Raw genomic sequence first — 17,763 nt, forward strand, 5'->3', positions numbered from 1 at the left:
TCCAGAGCTTGGAAGTAACTCATTACAAATAGCGAATTACTTGTAATTTCTTACTGTAGAAAGACATTCCTGGTCTGACGTGCTCTTTGAGCATCTTGTTCTTTTGAGACATAACAGAAATGTATTGTAAAAGCAGCATTTCAAGTGTAAAACTTGGTTTCAAGTATTGGGGTATCATCATTGCTGGGGAGGATGGGGGGATGTGAGATTCTGTTATGCCATGCTGTTAATCTTATGGATAAAAAAATATTTTACTACCCACTGTGTGTGTGTGTTTATTTTTAACATTGTTTTAGACTACTTAGATGAGCAGCAGCCAAGGCCAGCACCTTGTAGGTGCTTTTTTTTAAAAAAAGTAACTGAAATGTAACAGTACTGATTACTTTTGAGAAAAAGTAATCAGCTACTTTCAGAACAATTGCAATTGTAATGGTAATTACTACTTTTTTGGGCCATGTAATTGTAACTGTAATTTATTACTTTTTAAAAGTAATCTTCCAAGCTCTGCTTTGACGGTTAATAAATGCCACAAATTTTCCCCACTTTTTATTTTATTTTATTTTTAAAGACCCTCTCAAATGAAGAAACCATTTAATTCTTAGATGTCTCCCCTCCCCCATTTGCTATGTCTGCATAGGCACAATCAGTTAGCTCAAAAACCTTAAGATTAGAGAATGTATTTTTCAAAATATAACAAATTATATAGGTGTGAGCCATCCCAGGTTACACCATATTCAACAGAATTCATTGAGGTAATTTTTATTTTAAAATTCACAAAAACACATATAAATACAGATAAAATGCACATTTTATAGGAAAGCACATACAAGTTGTGCGTTTTACAAGGACGTGTGTGCACATTAGAACATGCACATGTGGGGGACTGCACACAATTTAAATGTGTTTCTTTTTCTAAATTTTTTTAAAAAAAACTATTGTTAATGATATAGAACATATGTATGACTAAATGTATGTGAAATTGACAGTGTGATATATACATCTCTAAGCACAGTAGGAGGTTTATAACAGTAGTCCTCTGGCAATTACAAATATAATTATTAGATAATCATTAAAACAAAAGTAGTGAAGTATCTGAATGAATCAAACAGATCAACAACATAACTGAATTCATAACAATTTTATCCACCATAAGAGTTGCATCCTTTTTGCTACACGAATATCTGGATAGGAATGGAATATAAAATGTTATCATTGTAATAGATTCTTCTAAGACAAGCTTTCTTTTAACCTGATAATTATCACAGTTAGCATTGTGGAAGATGTCACCACCCATGATGAAAAACCCCATATTTCCGTGAGAACTATTCCTATGATCAAGGAGTATAAATGAAGAAATAATATAGGAAAAATAAAAAGGTAGAAATTACAGAACACTGAATTCACCGCATGCATCATAGCAGTTGATGAACTCAATAAATCATAAATGCTTTTTCTTTCTTTCTTTCTTTCTTTCTTTCTTTCTTTCTTTCTTTCTTTCTTTCTTTCTTTCTTTCTTTCTTTCTTTCTTTCTTTCTTTCTTTCTTTCTTTCTAGTATAATATATAAGTTGTATCTGGGAGGCAGCATCTGCCTCCCAGAAAAAAGATCAGCAGAGTGGAAAAATCAGCCTAGTCCTATCCATCATCCATCAACCAGAGAATTCATGGTTGCTCTATTGTGTGGGTATCCACCTTGTTGTAGGCTACTTTGAGAATCACTGAACTCAACAGTGAGGTACAAACTTTAAAATAAATGAATGCATGCATGGTTGATAGCCAGGCCATATCTGACAAAGAAAAATATGAATAGTGCAGCTGAGCTGAAGCAATGCAAGTAGACCAATCTGTGATATAGGTGGGATTTTATATCTACATATCTGTGGATGTTGTAAATGACACTGAAGAGTGTCTCAAACACAACAGCTTTGACAATGCATTTTTTAGATCTTTGTTTCTCATGCTGTAGATTATTGGATTGAACATGGGAGGAACAATAATATACATCACAGTTAATACAAAGTCCAGATGAGATGGAGTGCTAGAGGGAGGCCTGAGGTAAGCAAAACATACCGTAAAACAAAATACAGAGAAGACTATGAGGTGGGGTAGGCAAGTGGAGAAGGCCTTTTTCCTTCCCTGAGTGGAAGGGATTTTCAGAACAGCAGTGAAGATGTGGACATAAGTAACAACAATGTACACAAAGCAGCTAAACAAATGTATAATACTCATGATAACAACTCCAATTTCTAGTGAGTATGAGTTAGAGCAGGCAAGTGTAAGTAACTTTGGGATCTCACAGAAGAACTGATTGATAACATTCGAGCAGAAAGGGGTTACAAAAGTTCCACTAGTGTGCAGCACTGCATAAAGAAAGCCAGCAACCCACACAGCAGCAACCCTTTTGATGCAACCTGTTCTGTTCATCACCATTTCATAGTGCAGTGGATTGCAAATGGCAACATACCGATCATATGCCATGGCTGTGAGGAGAAAGAAATCAGAGCCTGCAAAGAAGATATATCCAAAAACTTGGACCACACATCCAGCATAGGAAATGCGCCTAGCATTCATGAGGGAATTGACCATGGATTTGGGAATAGATACTGAAATAATACCAAGGTCTTGGATGGCCAAGTTCATCAAAAAGACGTACATGGGAGTGTGAAGGTGATGATCAGTGGCTACTGCAGAGATGATGAGAAGATTCCCTGATACAATTGCCAGGTACAATCCCAGGAACAGAAAAAAGGATAGAATCTGCATTTCTCGGATTGCTGAGAATTCAAGGAGCAGAAACTCAGAGACATAGGATTTGTTGTCTAAATGTTCATTCATTACTGAAATGCTTCCCACCTGTGGAACAAAAGGGAACAATGAATGCTAAATCAAATTCCAGTATGTTCTGGTAACCAATTTTTAATACATTCTAATTGATTTTCAATGGAAAGGAGTGAAAAGATGAAGGAAGGAAGAGAATAAACAGAAGAAGAGAAACAATAAAGCTGCATCTTATGGAGGATTATAGCATTCATCTTCATATATCTAAAGCATGCTATTCTGAAAAAGGTGTAGCACTGCTTTAATATTGGCAGACAGGGGTGCAGTCATCCAGGATCACAGAGAGTGAAAGACCCATTACTTATTTGGGAGCAAAGTCCCAATGTCTCCAGTAGCCAATGAAGCAATGAAGCAAAGGGAGTGTGTTAGCCACTGAGTAGAGTTTTCTAACATATTTCCTTGTCCTTTCCTCCTGATTGCAACCAATCAGTTGGAAAGAGGGGAATCAGCCACTGAGAAGTTTTTTTTCAGTAGCGAACACTCTTCCCTTTCATGATTATGGCTCCTAGGGACAGTTCATATTGTGGATGAAGGCATTAACAAGGATGTCATTCTCAACCCAGCAACAACAACAAAAGGGGGGAAGAGGAAGTGGCTATGACTATCATGAAGAGACCCTGCACGTCTGAATTTGCCACTCCACTAATGCAATGGCAGATTAATAAGAACTCTGAAAGGGCTAGAGGACAATTTTTAAACCATAATTCAGCATCAGTACTGAAATAATTAGCTCTTAAGTATAAGGAGTAAGGCTTACATTACATGTGCTACATGGCCAAGTTGAAGATTCCATCATGGGCAAAAATTCCTTGCAGTTTCAGAACATCTTGCGGTTTAAGAATATACCTATAGCCAACAGATATTGCTATCAAACACCAAAAAGCAGGGAAATTGAGCGCTATAGTGAATGCACTAGGGGAGCAGGAGACCCGACCTTCTCTCTGAGATATTGGACTGCCCTACAAATGTGTACAAATCCAAACACTATTTGGTTATGTCTTTCACAGTCCAATCCACTTCCTGTGTAGGTTGGAATAATTTATTAACATGTGCCTCTGAGCATATGGTGAGTGGTGGCAACACCCGCAATCAGCCCAAATAACAGAAGCAAGACATGTGCTGTTCTGATCTTGTTGGAGCAGGGAGGAAACAACAATATTAAGACCGTTGATATAATTCAGACAGTCACTTTAAATATGTTTGTTTTACTTTGTTATTTTAGTGAAGTTTCCTATAGTATATCATTTTCTTGTGCTTCTGCTTCTGTGAATGTGTGAAGTACAGGAATACTTTGCATAATTTACACTTTAAAAAGTGGAATGATGTCACTGATTATTCTGCAGCATAGTCTCCAGTGGACATGCAGAGTGTCTCAGTTTACACAAAATAAAACAGTGGAAGTTAAAATATATTCTAGAACACTTCTGGCTGTGCTGTATGTTTTTCATTGACCATGTCCACCCTTCCTTAACTACAGTGGATTAAGCATAGCACGCTGAACACATGCATCTTGGGCAAGCCAAGTTTGTTTTCCAACAACTTAAGTAGCAACATATTGTAATCAGTCTGATTTTACATCAAAGCTGCAGTTTCAGATTCAACTGTTAATGCACCCAAAATAGAAATAGAACATAACCTCCAGTTTGAAACACAAAAGGCTGTCTTCACTATCATATTACATTGACCAATAAAAAGGCTTTGAAATTAATGAATATAAATTTGACACAGATTTCTAGGGTGAATAATTAGAGAAATATAATTTCCTAGGTTTGAATCTCTGTAGGAAGAGTTGTAACATAGGAAAGAAGCAAAGTATGAACACAATCAATCATACAAAGCATTTTTTTTCAGATGCAGTCCTGATTGCAGGTGTTGCTACCACTCATCATGTGGTCAGTGGCATATGTAAGCAAATTCTACAAAGCTACACGGGAAGTGGATTGGACTGTGAATTTGCATTTTTACAAAATTGTAGGGCGGTACAATATCTCAGAGAGGAGGTCAGGTCTCCTGCTCCTCTGGTGCATTAATTACAGCTGCCAAATTTCCCTGCTTTTTAAAGTTTGATAGAAAAATGTGTTAGCTATATGTATATTCTTAAACTGCAAGGGTTTCTTTTTTGCCTGTTAATGAATATGCCTGCTTTTGAATCCAGGATGTAAGAAATGGGGTCCAGTGCAAGTTCTTTGAGAATGGATTGATCATTTCCATGCTTATTGAGTTCACAGGGACTTACTGCCCTGCAATCATGCTTAGGAAAGATGGTACTGACCACAGGGAAGGGAGGGGGAGGACGAGATAGGGGAAGAGGAAGGGCAGAGTGGAGGAAGGGGGATGGATGCAGGCAGGAGGGGAGGAAGAGGGCAGGCTTTATAATTTGCATGCTTTATGACTTCAGTGGGATTTATTGTTGTGCAATCATGCTAGGATAGGTGTAATAGACTATGGGGGAGGGAGGGGAAGGAGGGATCACCGGAGTTGGCAAGGGAGAGGAAGAAGAAAGAGAGGAAGGTGCAGGAGGGAGGAGGAGGGTAGGGTAGGTTTGATCATTTGCATGCTTATTGAGTTCAATGTGATTTAGTCCTGTGCCATCCTACTTAGGATAGGTCTACCTGACCTAGGGGAGTAAAGGGGAGGGGGAGGGGAAGGGGAGGAGAGGAGATTGGATACTGGGCAGAAGGAAAGCACCATGCCTTTCCAAAAGGAAAACATTGTTAACAGTATTATTATTTTTCAGGCTTTTCCTCACCTTTTTGTTTTACAACAGACATATGCAGTCTCCCACCCAAATTTTAACCAATGTGTCCCTGGCCACATCCACAACAGACATTTATTCCAATTTAAACAATCCTGGCTTCCTGGGAAGTATCATTTGTGAAGGCGGCTGAGAGGTGTTACGAGACTCCTATTCTCCTCACAGAGCTGCATTCACAGAAATCTCTGGGAAGAGGGGCTGACTGTTAAATCAACTCTGGTCACTGGATCTCTGTCAGGGGAATAGGTTCTCTTCTCAGCACCCTTCACAAACTACACTTCCCATGATTCTTTGGGGGAAGCCATGACTATCTCAAGTGAAATAAAGGTCTGATTAGCTAAGCCAAGCAGCTGTGAGTCTGGCTTTTAGAAAACTGACAGTTGGTTCTTTTTGTCTATTAGTGAATATGTCTGTTTTTTAAACTGGGAAGTAAGAAATGGGATCCTGTGAATGTTTGCTGAGAATGGATTGATCATTTGCATGCTTATTGATTTCAATGGGATTTACTTCCCTGTAATCATGCTTAGGATAGGTGAAACTGACCATGGGGTGGGGGAGGGGAGCAGGAGAAAAGGCAGGGATAGTGTAGGAGGAGGGTGGGATGAGGAAGTACAGAGGGAACAAGCCAGATGGGAGAAGGTTGAGGGGGAGGGGAGGGGGAGGGCACGTTTGATTAATTGCATGGTTGTTGAGTACAGTGGGATTTACTGATGGCCTGAACCCTTACACCCTGTCTGATCATTGCAGTCTTCAGGAGAGTTCCCCATGGCTCAAAAGCATGGCTTGTACTCGCTAGGGGCCATGGATTCAGTACTGTAAGCCCAATTCTGTGTAGTTCCCTTCCAGCTGAGATCAGAGACCCTCCTCCCCGTTGAACCTGTGGAACCTAGAGGAGACTTTTTTATTTAAGCAGGGATTTTAATATTAATTTTAATTAAGTTATTGGATTTCGTTTCAACTGATTTTATTTTCATTGTGACTTTTCAACCATACAGTACACCATTGAGAAGCTATGGTGTCAAGCTTCATATAAATTGTATTTAGACACGTAGTCTAAAATGCAGTAAGAGAGAGAGAGAGAGAGAGAGACAGAGACAGAGACTGTCTCCCCCCTCAAATATCTCTGATGTCCAATTTGCTCCCCCCCAGGTTTCAATCACAATAGATTTGTATTTCATGGGCACAGGAACATCCTTGCTCTCGTAAGAACGGTCTTTGGAGTCTATTTGTTTCAGCAAAGTACCTTTTGTATTGTACTGATATTGTACTGTTAGATCTGTTTTTAATATGATTTTTATTTGATGCTTAAACTTTTGTTATAAGTGACTTTAGGATTTTTTCAGAGCAAACTGATTAACAACTTAATTAAACTAAACATAATCTAATTTTTTGAGCCCTCACTGGTTAAGAATCTCTCAAAACGTAACCCCTTTAAGAGGTGTGTTGAAGTGTTAGTGGGTCTCCATTCACTCTGTTTGTATGTCTTGTCTCTACCCAGTTCTGCTTAGAGTCAACTGACTGACATTAATGGGCATTACAGACTTATGTCTACTTGGAGCAGAACTTGGAGCTGGGTATAACTCGTTGATTTGTCACAAGCTATTGAAGATAGGATGTCCCCTATTTTCGTTTTGGGGGGCATAGATGTAATTCTGTCCTCAAACTGTGATGCTGTAAAACTGGTGAACATTTATTTATTTATTTATCAAAATGTATATAACACTTGGTTTAATAAAACCTCCAAGCAATTTATAATAAAATAAAATTTTGAGATGATCAATAAAAGACAGTCAAAAACTAATGAAAATCAACAATATGTTAAAAACAATTCTAAACACATGTAGCTTGTACTTGTCTGGGTGGAATATGGAAATCAACTGCCTTCAAGTCAGTTCTGCGTTATGGTGAGCCTATGAATAGGGTTTTCATGGTAAGTGGCGTTCAGAGGTAGTTTACTATTGCCATCCTCTGAGGCTGAGAGGCAGTGACTGGCCCAAGGTCACCCATGACTGTGTGGGGATTCAAACCCTGTTCTCCCAGGTCATAGTCCAACACTCAAACCACTACACCACACTGGACAGGTTGCGCTAAACAACAATATTTTAAGCAGATTAAGTCATTCTGTACACTTGGTGAAAATTATATAGATTCCAAGGGAGACCACATAAAACGCAGAGTGTCGTAGTATTGTTTGCATTCAACCCTCAGAAAATTACCCAGGTGATCACTAAAGTTATAATGCTGAAAATAACTTACCATTTTTCTTCATGGAAAGTAAATTTCCAAATGTAATTTCTTCTTTATGCTTCAGCCTCTTTAGAGCTCTCTGCATTCTTCAAGTCACCAATGAAACTATTTTTAAATGAATGATGAAATAAGTAACTTCTTTTCTTTTTGACACCATGAGTTGGTTTATGTACTCTTGCAGTTGAAGACGTTTCTATACTCTTGCAGTATGAAGCTTTTACCTTGGGGTGGAGAATATAAGATTTTTTGTTCCTACTGGCTTGGTCTCAGGAGTCCAATCCAATATAACAATTATGTTCCTTGAAACTTGGATTCAGGAGTCCAAGACAAATTAGCAATCAAGTGATGCTGAGGAAAGTTAATTTTCTGGACTATACTTCTGCTAGTAGTTGTAGGCATCTACTAGCTCAGTGTTGGTAGGTCATGAAAATGACAAAGCAATCATGAAGAGAGTTGTCTTCTCAAGTACTGTTTCAAAATAGATTTTTAACGTATTTGTTTTCAGTTTTAAATTTAAACATTTTACCCATTTATCCTTATTTATAAACAATGTCCTCTTTTTATTCCTAGTCCCCTTTCCTGATTGGCTAGGGGAGGTCTCTGGGGTTCAAAACTTAAGCCTATTTATACACTGTGGCACATCATATCCAGGGAGAAGGATAGAAATGGACCAGGGTCCCAGAGCTGCCCCTAGGCACTGGGAAGCGGGGCAGTTGCACTGGGCCCTGTGCTTTCGGGGGGCCCTACGCTTGGCAATCTGAGAAGCTGGGCTGCGGCGGGGGTTAACCTCTGTCTTCAGCCGTGCAGCGGCTGTCTCACCAGCCTCTTCCCGAGCTGATTTTAGGTGGGAGGTTTGAATCCCCTGCCTGCTCTTCGACTGCGTGACTGAGTCAGTGGCTTCCCTGTGCTGCTGCCACTCATCAGCTCTCTCTCTCTCTCTCTCTCTCTCTCTCTCTCTATATATATATATAGAGAGAGAGAGAGAGAGAGAGAGATAATGGGGGGGCAACTATGTTTCTTCCCCAGGCCCCGCACATGCTAAGGGTGGGCCTGCAGGGTCCATTGCCACTTATCTCCATGACTGAGGGGCTTATAACCTCTCCCTATTCAATTGAAATATTTTTGGCAGAAAAGGGAATGTAGTTTTACTATTTTCATTTTTCCTGCATATTCTTAGGTTTTTAAAATCAAAACACCATTTTTAAAAAGAAAACACCAACTTCTGTAATTATCATAATTATAGCTATTAAAATATTGCATTTTTCATTGTCTGTTATTCGTAAAGTATGTATGGTTTTCTTTGATGCTGGCTTTCACGGAACAATCCTATAGATGTCTACTGAGATATAAGTCCTATAGCATTCAATAGGACTTATAGATCAATCTGTGTAAGCACAGAACAAAATATATTGCATATTTATATATGAAAATATTTTGAGGAGGAGGGGGTTGCAACAAAAAAAACAAGCTACTTAAAAGAGTATGAACTGAAATGATTCTTTCAACATGGTACACCTGATTCGTTATTTATTTATTTATTTATTTATTATTTCCATTTATAGACCGCTTACTATCTAAAAGATCTCAAAGCGGTTTACAATAGATTACACAAGGTACAATTAAAAAAATCAAATTAATTTACAAATTAATTTCTTGAGGACATTATGCATTTTAATACACAAAACTACACTCAAAATATAATATGGGGAAAATATTTATCAATTGGGCTTTCTAGACTGCTGCTGCCACTGTAACATAGTCTGTCTCCTGAAAGCCTTTGCTGGCATTTGGGAAACAGGAAAACTCTGGACTGTGGTTTTTATGGTTCTTCTGTGGAAATGTTTGTAGCTCAGAATCAAAAAGTGGTCATCCGTATCTCTTTTTATGATCTATGTCAGATTGTTTAGCTTTTGGATAGCACTTTAAATGCAGGGTGGGCAGAAGGTAGATCAAAATGTATTGGCTTAACTCAGGATGACTTGCAGACGATCAGTGGGGATTTCAGATTCCTGTTTCACAATGAAACCAAGAGACCACCCCACCATTATACTGCTGAAAAGAAGAAAGCTGGGGGTTGGTAATCAGGAATGGATTTTTGTATGGAAATGCTGTGAGCTCAGTTCAGTTCTGGAACTCAAAACAAATCCATGGTCTAAGAATTATTTAATTCGAAGTGCATATATTTTGCGGCTTGCATGCACTCCTTTGAACCATTTTACAACAACCCTGCAAGGTAGGCCTGTGCCCATACAAATGATTTAGTACAGTGGTGGCCAGACGGTAGACTGTAATCTGTTAGTAGATCCCTGGGAGATTTGTACAGACTTGCCCCTTCACTGCAGAGAGAGGGTTGAGAAATGAGTAAGGTAAGAAGATTCCCACCGCTTCCCTGCCTACTGTGGGGGATGCTATAAACTCACTTCAACAGCCAACTCAATTTCAGTTAGTAATAATTGACAGAGAAAACACACATGGTTTGCTCTACTTTCACAGACAGTAGATTGGGAACAACAGCAACTTCCAAGAATGTGAATTCTCTTTTACTACTATTGGGCAAACAACAAACCATGATGCAAATAACAAGGTGCATGATCAGTAGGTTTAAGGGGGTTGAGCTGACCACATGGACCTGCTGTTGTCGCTTCTATGGCTATAAGGGAGTAAGGTCAGACGTAAATTAAATGGAAACAGAAAAAAAAAACAGTGGTGATTTTCTAAATGTAATACCATACCAACCACAGCAAGAATCTGATAAGACAGAAAACTCAGCATCCCCCAACCAGTTAGGGTTCCTAACCAGAACTAAATAAATCCTGGCAGCCAGTCAGTCAAGTCACAGAAATCCCCATGCAGCACAACGTGACCCCGGGGCTGCAGTTAGTGCAGAAAGCTGCAGCGTGATTGATGACATGAGTGAATCCCAATCAGCACATAACTCCTCTGCTCTGTAATCTGCACTGGTTGCTGATTTGCTACCAGGCCAAGTTCCAGGTATGCTTTCCATGTTACGGATTCCACATAGTACTTGTTTTACTTTTGTAAGAAATTGATCCTGTAGTGTGGCAGCACCTAGGCTTTGGAACTTCCTGCCTACTTATATTGGGCAGGAGCCTTCATTGTACTCATTTTGGCATCTGCTAAAAACATCTTTGTTTAGGCAAGCCTACCCAGGCATGTAGAAGTGATTGCGACCCAGGGGTGAAATAAGACGCAGACACAATATGATGGGTTAAATAACGGGCCACTTTATTAAACCAAATTCATATTATGACAATGAACCTGCAAAGGGGAACATAAGTGCGGGATTCAACTGATGAGTTAGGCAAAGCCTGCTTGCAGCTATTCGGGTGACCCAAACCCCTGTCGGGCAAAGGGGTGCAATCTGTCAACCCCTTGCCCTGACCACACTCCAATTGTGCGTAGGGAGGCCAACCTGCGTCACTGTCCCCCGGTGCCCTGAAACCCTGGGTGGATGAGACCTGTTGGCCCCAAAGGCAACCCATATCCTGCCCTCGGGCCGTAAAACCCAGAGCTGCAGGCCTCCAGAACCGCCTATCACCTCCAAAGGTGCCTAAAGGTGTCACCTAGCTGCCCTTCACCTTCAACCTTTCCCGCACTTCCTCGCCACAGAAAGGGGACAAACCTCTGTTTAGTCACCCTTTACCCCACCCTCAAACAAGATGTCTTTCAAGCCCCTCTGCAGGTCTTCTAAAAGGTTATCATTACCTACATCGGTCATATGAACGCCATCTGACCAATATAGCTCAACCTTACTGTGCCTTATCTCTGGATGGTGAATGACAAAACCACCAGAGTCCAATGGAGCAAGACGGAGCTGCCTATTTACTTTTTTGCGGGTCCTTTTTATCCCCCTAGGGTCACCCATACTATTCCAGTGTCTACAGGGTAAAATATCGGACCAAATCAAGTGTACCCCTGGCCAACGCTGCATAATGGCGCGGAAGTCAGCAGTCTCTTGTTCAATAAGGGCTCTGCCCTTCAACATGCCAAGGTCATTCCCCCCCAGGTGAATGACCAAAAACTGTGGTGCATTCTGCACTACTGCCATCTGGAAGAGCGCTGGAAGGAGCCCGTCCCAGTGCATACCACGGCGGCCCAACCATTGCACAGTAGCCTACCGGCTAAGCCCAAGCTGTGTGCCCAAACGCAACTTCGCCGCCCTGCGGCATGCCCAAAAGACCATAGTATGGCCGCAGAGGAGGATGCGCACCCTTTCGTCTCCCTTCCAGCGGCCTGTCAAAACAACCAATGGAAACTCATAACAGTGACAGAAACAAGTCACAAACTGGTTTTTGGAACCCCTCAAAGAGGCCGAATATAGGATCTATAGGCTGTGGAACGCCATGTGCCCAGGGACTGTAACTGGCCTTGGGAAAAACCCAAGCAGGCAGCCGTAGACGCTGCGCCAATACGGAAAGAATGTGTCCCAAACGTGTTGGGATCGAGTCCCATATGCCCAAGGGCTAACCTGGTAACTGCCCCAAACTGAAATCTAGAAAGGGGAAGGCCATCCTTATGAACAAATAAATATCCTGGCTGTTGGCCACGGACTGTTAAGAACTTAGCCAATGCTGTTACAGGGCAAATTTCGTGCCACTGTGAGGGGGAAAGAACCACCATACGTCCCCTCTTGCGCTGATCAGTCTTTGACCAGCGCAGCTGGAGGGTAGCCTGTCCCTCCCTCCAATTAAAGTCAGACAGCAAGAGGGCACGGGAGGATAGGTCAGTCCTGGACCCCGCCAGCACCTCACTGATCCGAAAAGCTCCGAAGAACAGTGTAAGTGCGGCCGCATGAAAAAGCCGGGCCTCAAAAGACGATGAACATAAACGTTCAAATTGGGCCAAGAGCCCTAGCAAAAGTTCTGGGTGAATAGGGGAGCGGGGATCAGAAGTGGCGGGGTGTTCCCTTGCCCAGCCTTCCAACATCTTACAAAGTCGGAAGTCATCAGAAAAGTCCCGCAAGCCTTGGGACTTGGCTAAAAAGGATAGGCCAGAGAGCTTACCTCGAATAGTCTTAACAGCAAGTCTCTTCCTCCTGCCTTCCACGCAAAACTCTATGAGGTGTTCCACCGGGATGGGCCACTGCTGTACGTAACCCCTTTCTACCCTGAAAGCCAATAGCTCCCTACCTGCTCTCAGGTAGCTGGCCATAGTACTGGGCGCAATGGACAGGCTTATCGCTCTCTCCGACTCAAGTTGCCAATCTCCCACAGATCTGGCGGGACCACGTCCGGCTGAGCCTTGGCCCACGGCGCCAGATGGCGAAACCTCTCCATCTGGTTCCATGACAGAGCATCAGCAATACTGTTATCAATACCCGGTACGTGGCGCGCCAGGAACAGAATGTTAAAGTGGAGACATTGTAAAACAAATGCGCGCACTAGGTGCATAACTCTGGGGTTCTTTGATGACAAGGTGTTAATAACGTGCACCGTGGACAGGTTGTCACACCAGAAGTGGACTGTGGAATCACGTAGCCTGTTGGGCCAAAGATGCGCTGCCGCCACGATGGGAAAAAATTCCAGGAGAGTTAAGTTTGTAGTCCAGCCCTCCTGAACCCAGGTCTGTGGCCAGCTGCCATGGCTCCAAGAGTCATTAAGGATGACACCGAAACCAAATGCCCCCGAGGCGTTGGAGTGCACCTGGAGTTTAGCCTCCAGGAGGCGGTCCTGCCTCCAAAAAGAAATCCCATTGAAGTCCTGTAAGAACTTAGCCCAGACCGACAGATCATCTTTGAGCGCACCTGAGAGCCTAATGTGATAATGAGGATGGGACAAACCTGACATGGCATCATATACTCGTCTGAGGAAAGCCCGCCCCGGTGCCACTACCCTGCAGGCAAAGTTCAATGAACCCGCCAGCTCCTGAAGGGTGAGCAGAGTTACGCTCCTGGAAGTCCGAACATGAGATAACTTTTCACGTAGCAGCTGTAATTTAGCCAGTGGGAGCCTACATGCCTGGGCCAAGGTATCTATTTCGATCCCCAGGAATGTAATAATCGGGGACAAACCCTCTGTTTTTCCCCCTGCCAGTGGGACTCCAAGATCCCTAGACAGCTCCATAAATTGATCCATAAGATCCTTGCACTCCCCCGTGTGTGCCCTTCCAGCAAATAAAAAATAATCCAAATAGTGGACAACAGAACATGATCCAGACCGCCTCCTTGCCGCCCATTCCAGGAAAGAGCTAAAAAGCTCGAATACGGCGCATGAAATGGAACAGCCCATGGGCAGTGCACGATCCACGTAATAGTGATCCGCAAAAGCAAAACCCAATAGATCAAAATCTCCAGGGTGGACGGGGAGGAGGCGGAATGCAGACTTTATGTCACACTTCCCCATGAGGGCACCCACACCACAACTCCTAACCATGCGCACTGCACAGTCAAAAGAGGTGTAGCGTACTGAACATAAGTGAGGTGGAATAAAATCATTAACTGACTGCCCATGAGGATAGGAGAGGTGGTGAATGAGGCGGAACTCTCCAGGCGTCTTTTTAGGCACAATACCCAGTGATGAAACCCTAAGAGACGGGACGGGAGGGGAAGCAAAGGGGCCCAAAACTCGGCCCGCTTCCCTTTCTTTATTAATCTTATCCAAAACAACCTGTTCCATGCCCAAGACAGACCTCAGGTTCCTAGACCGGAAGGCAGTCCGGGGCCCTGAATAAGGGATCCGAAAACCATTTGAAAAACCATCTAAGAGGCAACGAGCTTCTTGTGTTCAAGGGTAAAAACTTAATAAGCTTTGCAAAGCTGGTAACTTAATTGGGCTGGGGCCCTTTTCCCTGAGTTGCACCAGGGGGTCCCTGCCTGCGCTGCCCCTGGAAGTCTCTATTGCCACCTCTATAAGGTCGGTTCCTAGGGCAGGCAGCGGATGTGTGTTGGCCCCTGCAGAGTGCAGTCATGCCTGTACCAGCAAGGGTTCCTACTACAGAAGCCACGGGAGCTAAACTCCCAGCAGAGCAGGCGGGGTTGAACCCCCTGCCCCGCTGGCCCACGGGAAGGAACTGGTGTCAATTGTCTAGCTATGAGGTGGCCACTATCAGTCCTGTCCCCGGCCACCGGCCTTGAATGAGACATGAACTGTAACCATAGTTCAGCCTCCTTCCTATCCCATGGCAAGGAGGTGTCATACGCCGCCCTCATACGAAAAACCACATCGTAAGAGAGCCACGCTGACCCCATAAACTCTGTATAGCCCCTGTAGATAATATCTAAATATTTAATCAGGACCAAACTGCGCTGTGGCTGTTTTTGTAGAACCACTCCTATGTAGGTAATGTAGGCGGGGAGCCAGTTAGCCCAAGTGTGCTCAATCCTGCACCTCCTGGGCCTGTCCAGCTCCTTCTCCTCCCCCTTTTCCTTGTCCCTCTTAAGAGGCTCCCTATACAACAGGGAAAACAAGTCAATGTATTCCCCATTCCAGATTTTTTCTTTAGTTGCTGGAAGCAAATGGAAACCTAGAGGAGCAAAAGTCTCTCCAAAAGGAATGGCACCCTCTTTGATATGTCCCAGGGGGTCACTAATGCTCTGGGGGACCGTTGGAACCCCCGAAGAAGCAGTGGGCTGGACAGACATAGCTGCCTCAGCCCCAGTTCCTGTTCGGGGAGCCGCCCAAACTTGGTCACAGCCCTCAAGCGATGAGGGTTGTAATTGTGGTGTGTCACTTGCCTGGGCAGCTGGAAGTGTTGTCTGATTCTCAGTGCTGTGTGGAGGAGAAAAAGGCCAAACCTGCCCCGGTCCCCAATATGGGTACCCCCATGGTGGCCAGCCCCACGTGGGGCCCGGCCCCTGCGAGCCAGTCACCACGTACTCACCTTCTGACCCAGCCTCCATGGATGACTGTTCAGTGGTGGCACATAGGTCCTGGGTGGGAGTCTCTCCGATCGAGCTGATGGGACCAGCCTCGAGGGCATCCAGACGGGCTAAAATTGAATCCAACAGTGACTGATTAGAAACAGATGCTTGCCAACCTGTGGCTGCGTTGGACTGGCTGCCACAAGGTGAGGCTTGCGCTGAATTGGAGGCTCTTCGCGCCTGCCCTCTGGTGCGCTTCGTTGGGGGGGCGCATGCCACAGCAGTAACTAACTGTGCTGGTGGGGATGGACGGGAGGAAGATCCCTCTAGGGCCGTAAGATGAGCCAGGACAGCCGCCCATGGTAGTTCGCCATCCCCCGCCCCAGAGACTCCGGGAGGGAAAGATCTCAGGCCTGGTCTTGGTGCCCTCCCTTTTCCTTTGGGCCCACCCTGACCTTTTTTTGGTGCCATGATGGAAGATCTAGGGATATTTAAAATATATATAGGCAGGCGACCCTTAGCAAGACCTAGATAATTTGGCGGAAAATGTTCCTGCCTCCTCCCTCCGTTGACAGGTCACCGGCCTATCAACCAAAAGCCTTATATTGAGGGGAGGAACGCACCCACTCCCTCTCTCCCAGAATCAGGCCCAACCCGCCTTCCAAGGCCGCTAGTCCTGCCCTAAATACTTAGGGAAAATGTGTGTATGCGCCTCCTCCCTCCCGGTACCCAGCCAAAAGCCTGTAAGTGGGTGGGAAGAGTGCTTTAAACTGGCGCTGCTGCACCTGAGGCGGGGTGCCACCGCGCCACCGCCCGCAACTCCTGCCGCCGCCGGGAAGCCAGGAGAGAAGAACCCTGCTGTGAAGGCCAGAAGGCCCGTCAAAGAAGGCCTGTCGCGCTGCTGTAGGTTGCCGCTGTTGCTGCTGCGGAGCTGACAGAGCCCCGCTGGGAAGGCCCGTCACGCCATGGAGCTGACTGTCGGCGCAGTCCAAAGCCGCGTGGAACTGCTTGTCGGCGCAGCCGAGCAAGGCCAACGCCCGAGCCTTGCGCACCGCAATCGCGGCCCAGCAAGGCCCCTCAGGCCGAAGTTGCGGCTGGACAAGGTTAGCGCCCGAGCCTCGTGCTCCCCAAAATGGCGCTGCTGCTGCTGCCGACTCGCGCTCTAACACCAAGAGCGCAGGCATGTTGACCCTTAGGCAATACTACCTCTAGTTATTTTCATCAAGTCTGAAAGCCTGGAGCAAGGAAGAGTTTTTGTTATGTCTTTGTAGGAACTTGCAGGCTGTCAAGGTCAACACCTGCTGGTTTCTAGGCAATGAGAGATAAGGGCTGGAGACAGAGCAGCCAGTTTCTCTGTGGGGGTTTTGTTCTTGAAGAAGAAGCAGCTTTCTGTGTGTGCTCTTGCTATGGGGAAAAACGAAACTGCTTGTAAAGGTTACATGCCTTAATGTCCGGAGTAAATGGACTCTTAATACTATGTCGTGTTCTTGGATTTCTTGACCACTTATACTCTAGTGTAACAGCGCTTACAATGCAAATACCGCACACATCAACAGGGTTATGGGCCCAGATCCAGCGCGCGTTGGAACGGAGTAAGTGGTCTGAGCTGCAGTCTGAGCTGCAGACTGAGTTCCAGAGAGCAGCGTGATTAATTGTGCCAGACAGAGGTGAACGAAGATGGCTGTAAACATGTCTGGAGGCATGCCGATGGAGAGACTTACAGAAAATAATTACGCCAGCTGGAAGATGAGAATGCGGGCTTTTCTGATAAAAGAGGATTTATCTGAGGTGATTGAAGGGACCCCACCAGCACCACCAACAGAGGCCTGGAAGCGGAAAGATGAGAAGGCGCAGGCATTTATTACTTTGGCTCTATCTGACTCTCAACTGATGTACGTGAGAGATGAACCCTCTGCCAGACGTATGTGGGACGTGTTGCAGGCTTTGCATGTGCAACAGACTGCAGGATCAAAATTATGTTTGGCAAGAAAGCTGTACCAGATGCGATTCACCGGAGAAAGCACCATGTCTGAGCATCTTACTGAATTTAGGCGCCTATTTGCTGAATTAGAAGACAGAGGCGTGGAACACAGTATCCTTCAGAAG

The 17,763-nt window shown here is 44.4% G+C and overlaps 1 protein-coding gene across 1 annotated transcript; it reads right to left on the bottom strand.

The window, feature by feature from the left end:
• Positions 1-1,867: 1,867 nt before the first annotated feature.
• LOC133367779 (olfactory receptor 14A16-like) lies at positions 1,868-16,841 on the bottom strand. Its single transcript, XM_061591881.1, has 3 exons — positions 16,387-16,841; positions 14,228-14,381; positions 1,868-2,851 (listed from the first exon to the last, which is right to left on the bottom strand). Exons 1-3 carry the CDS (start codon positions 16,839-16,841, stop codon positions 1,868-1,870), a joined length of 1,593 nt encoding a protein of 530 aa, XP_061447865.1.
• Positions 16,842-17,763: the final 922 nt, after the last annotated feature.

Source organism: Rhineura floridana, chromosome 11 (assembly GCF_030035675.1).
Source record: "Rhineura floridana isolate rRhiFlo1 chromosome 11, rRhiFlo1.hap2, whole genome shotgun sequence".
Lineage (NCBI taxonomy): Eukaryota > Metazoa > Chordata > Lepidosauria > Squamata > Rhineuridae > Rhineura > Rhineura floridana.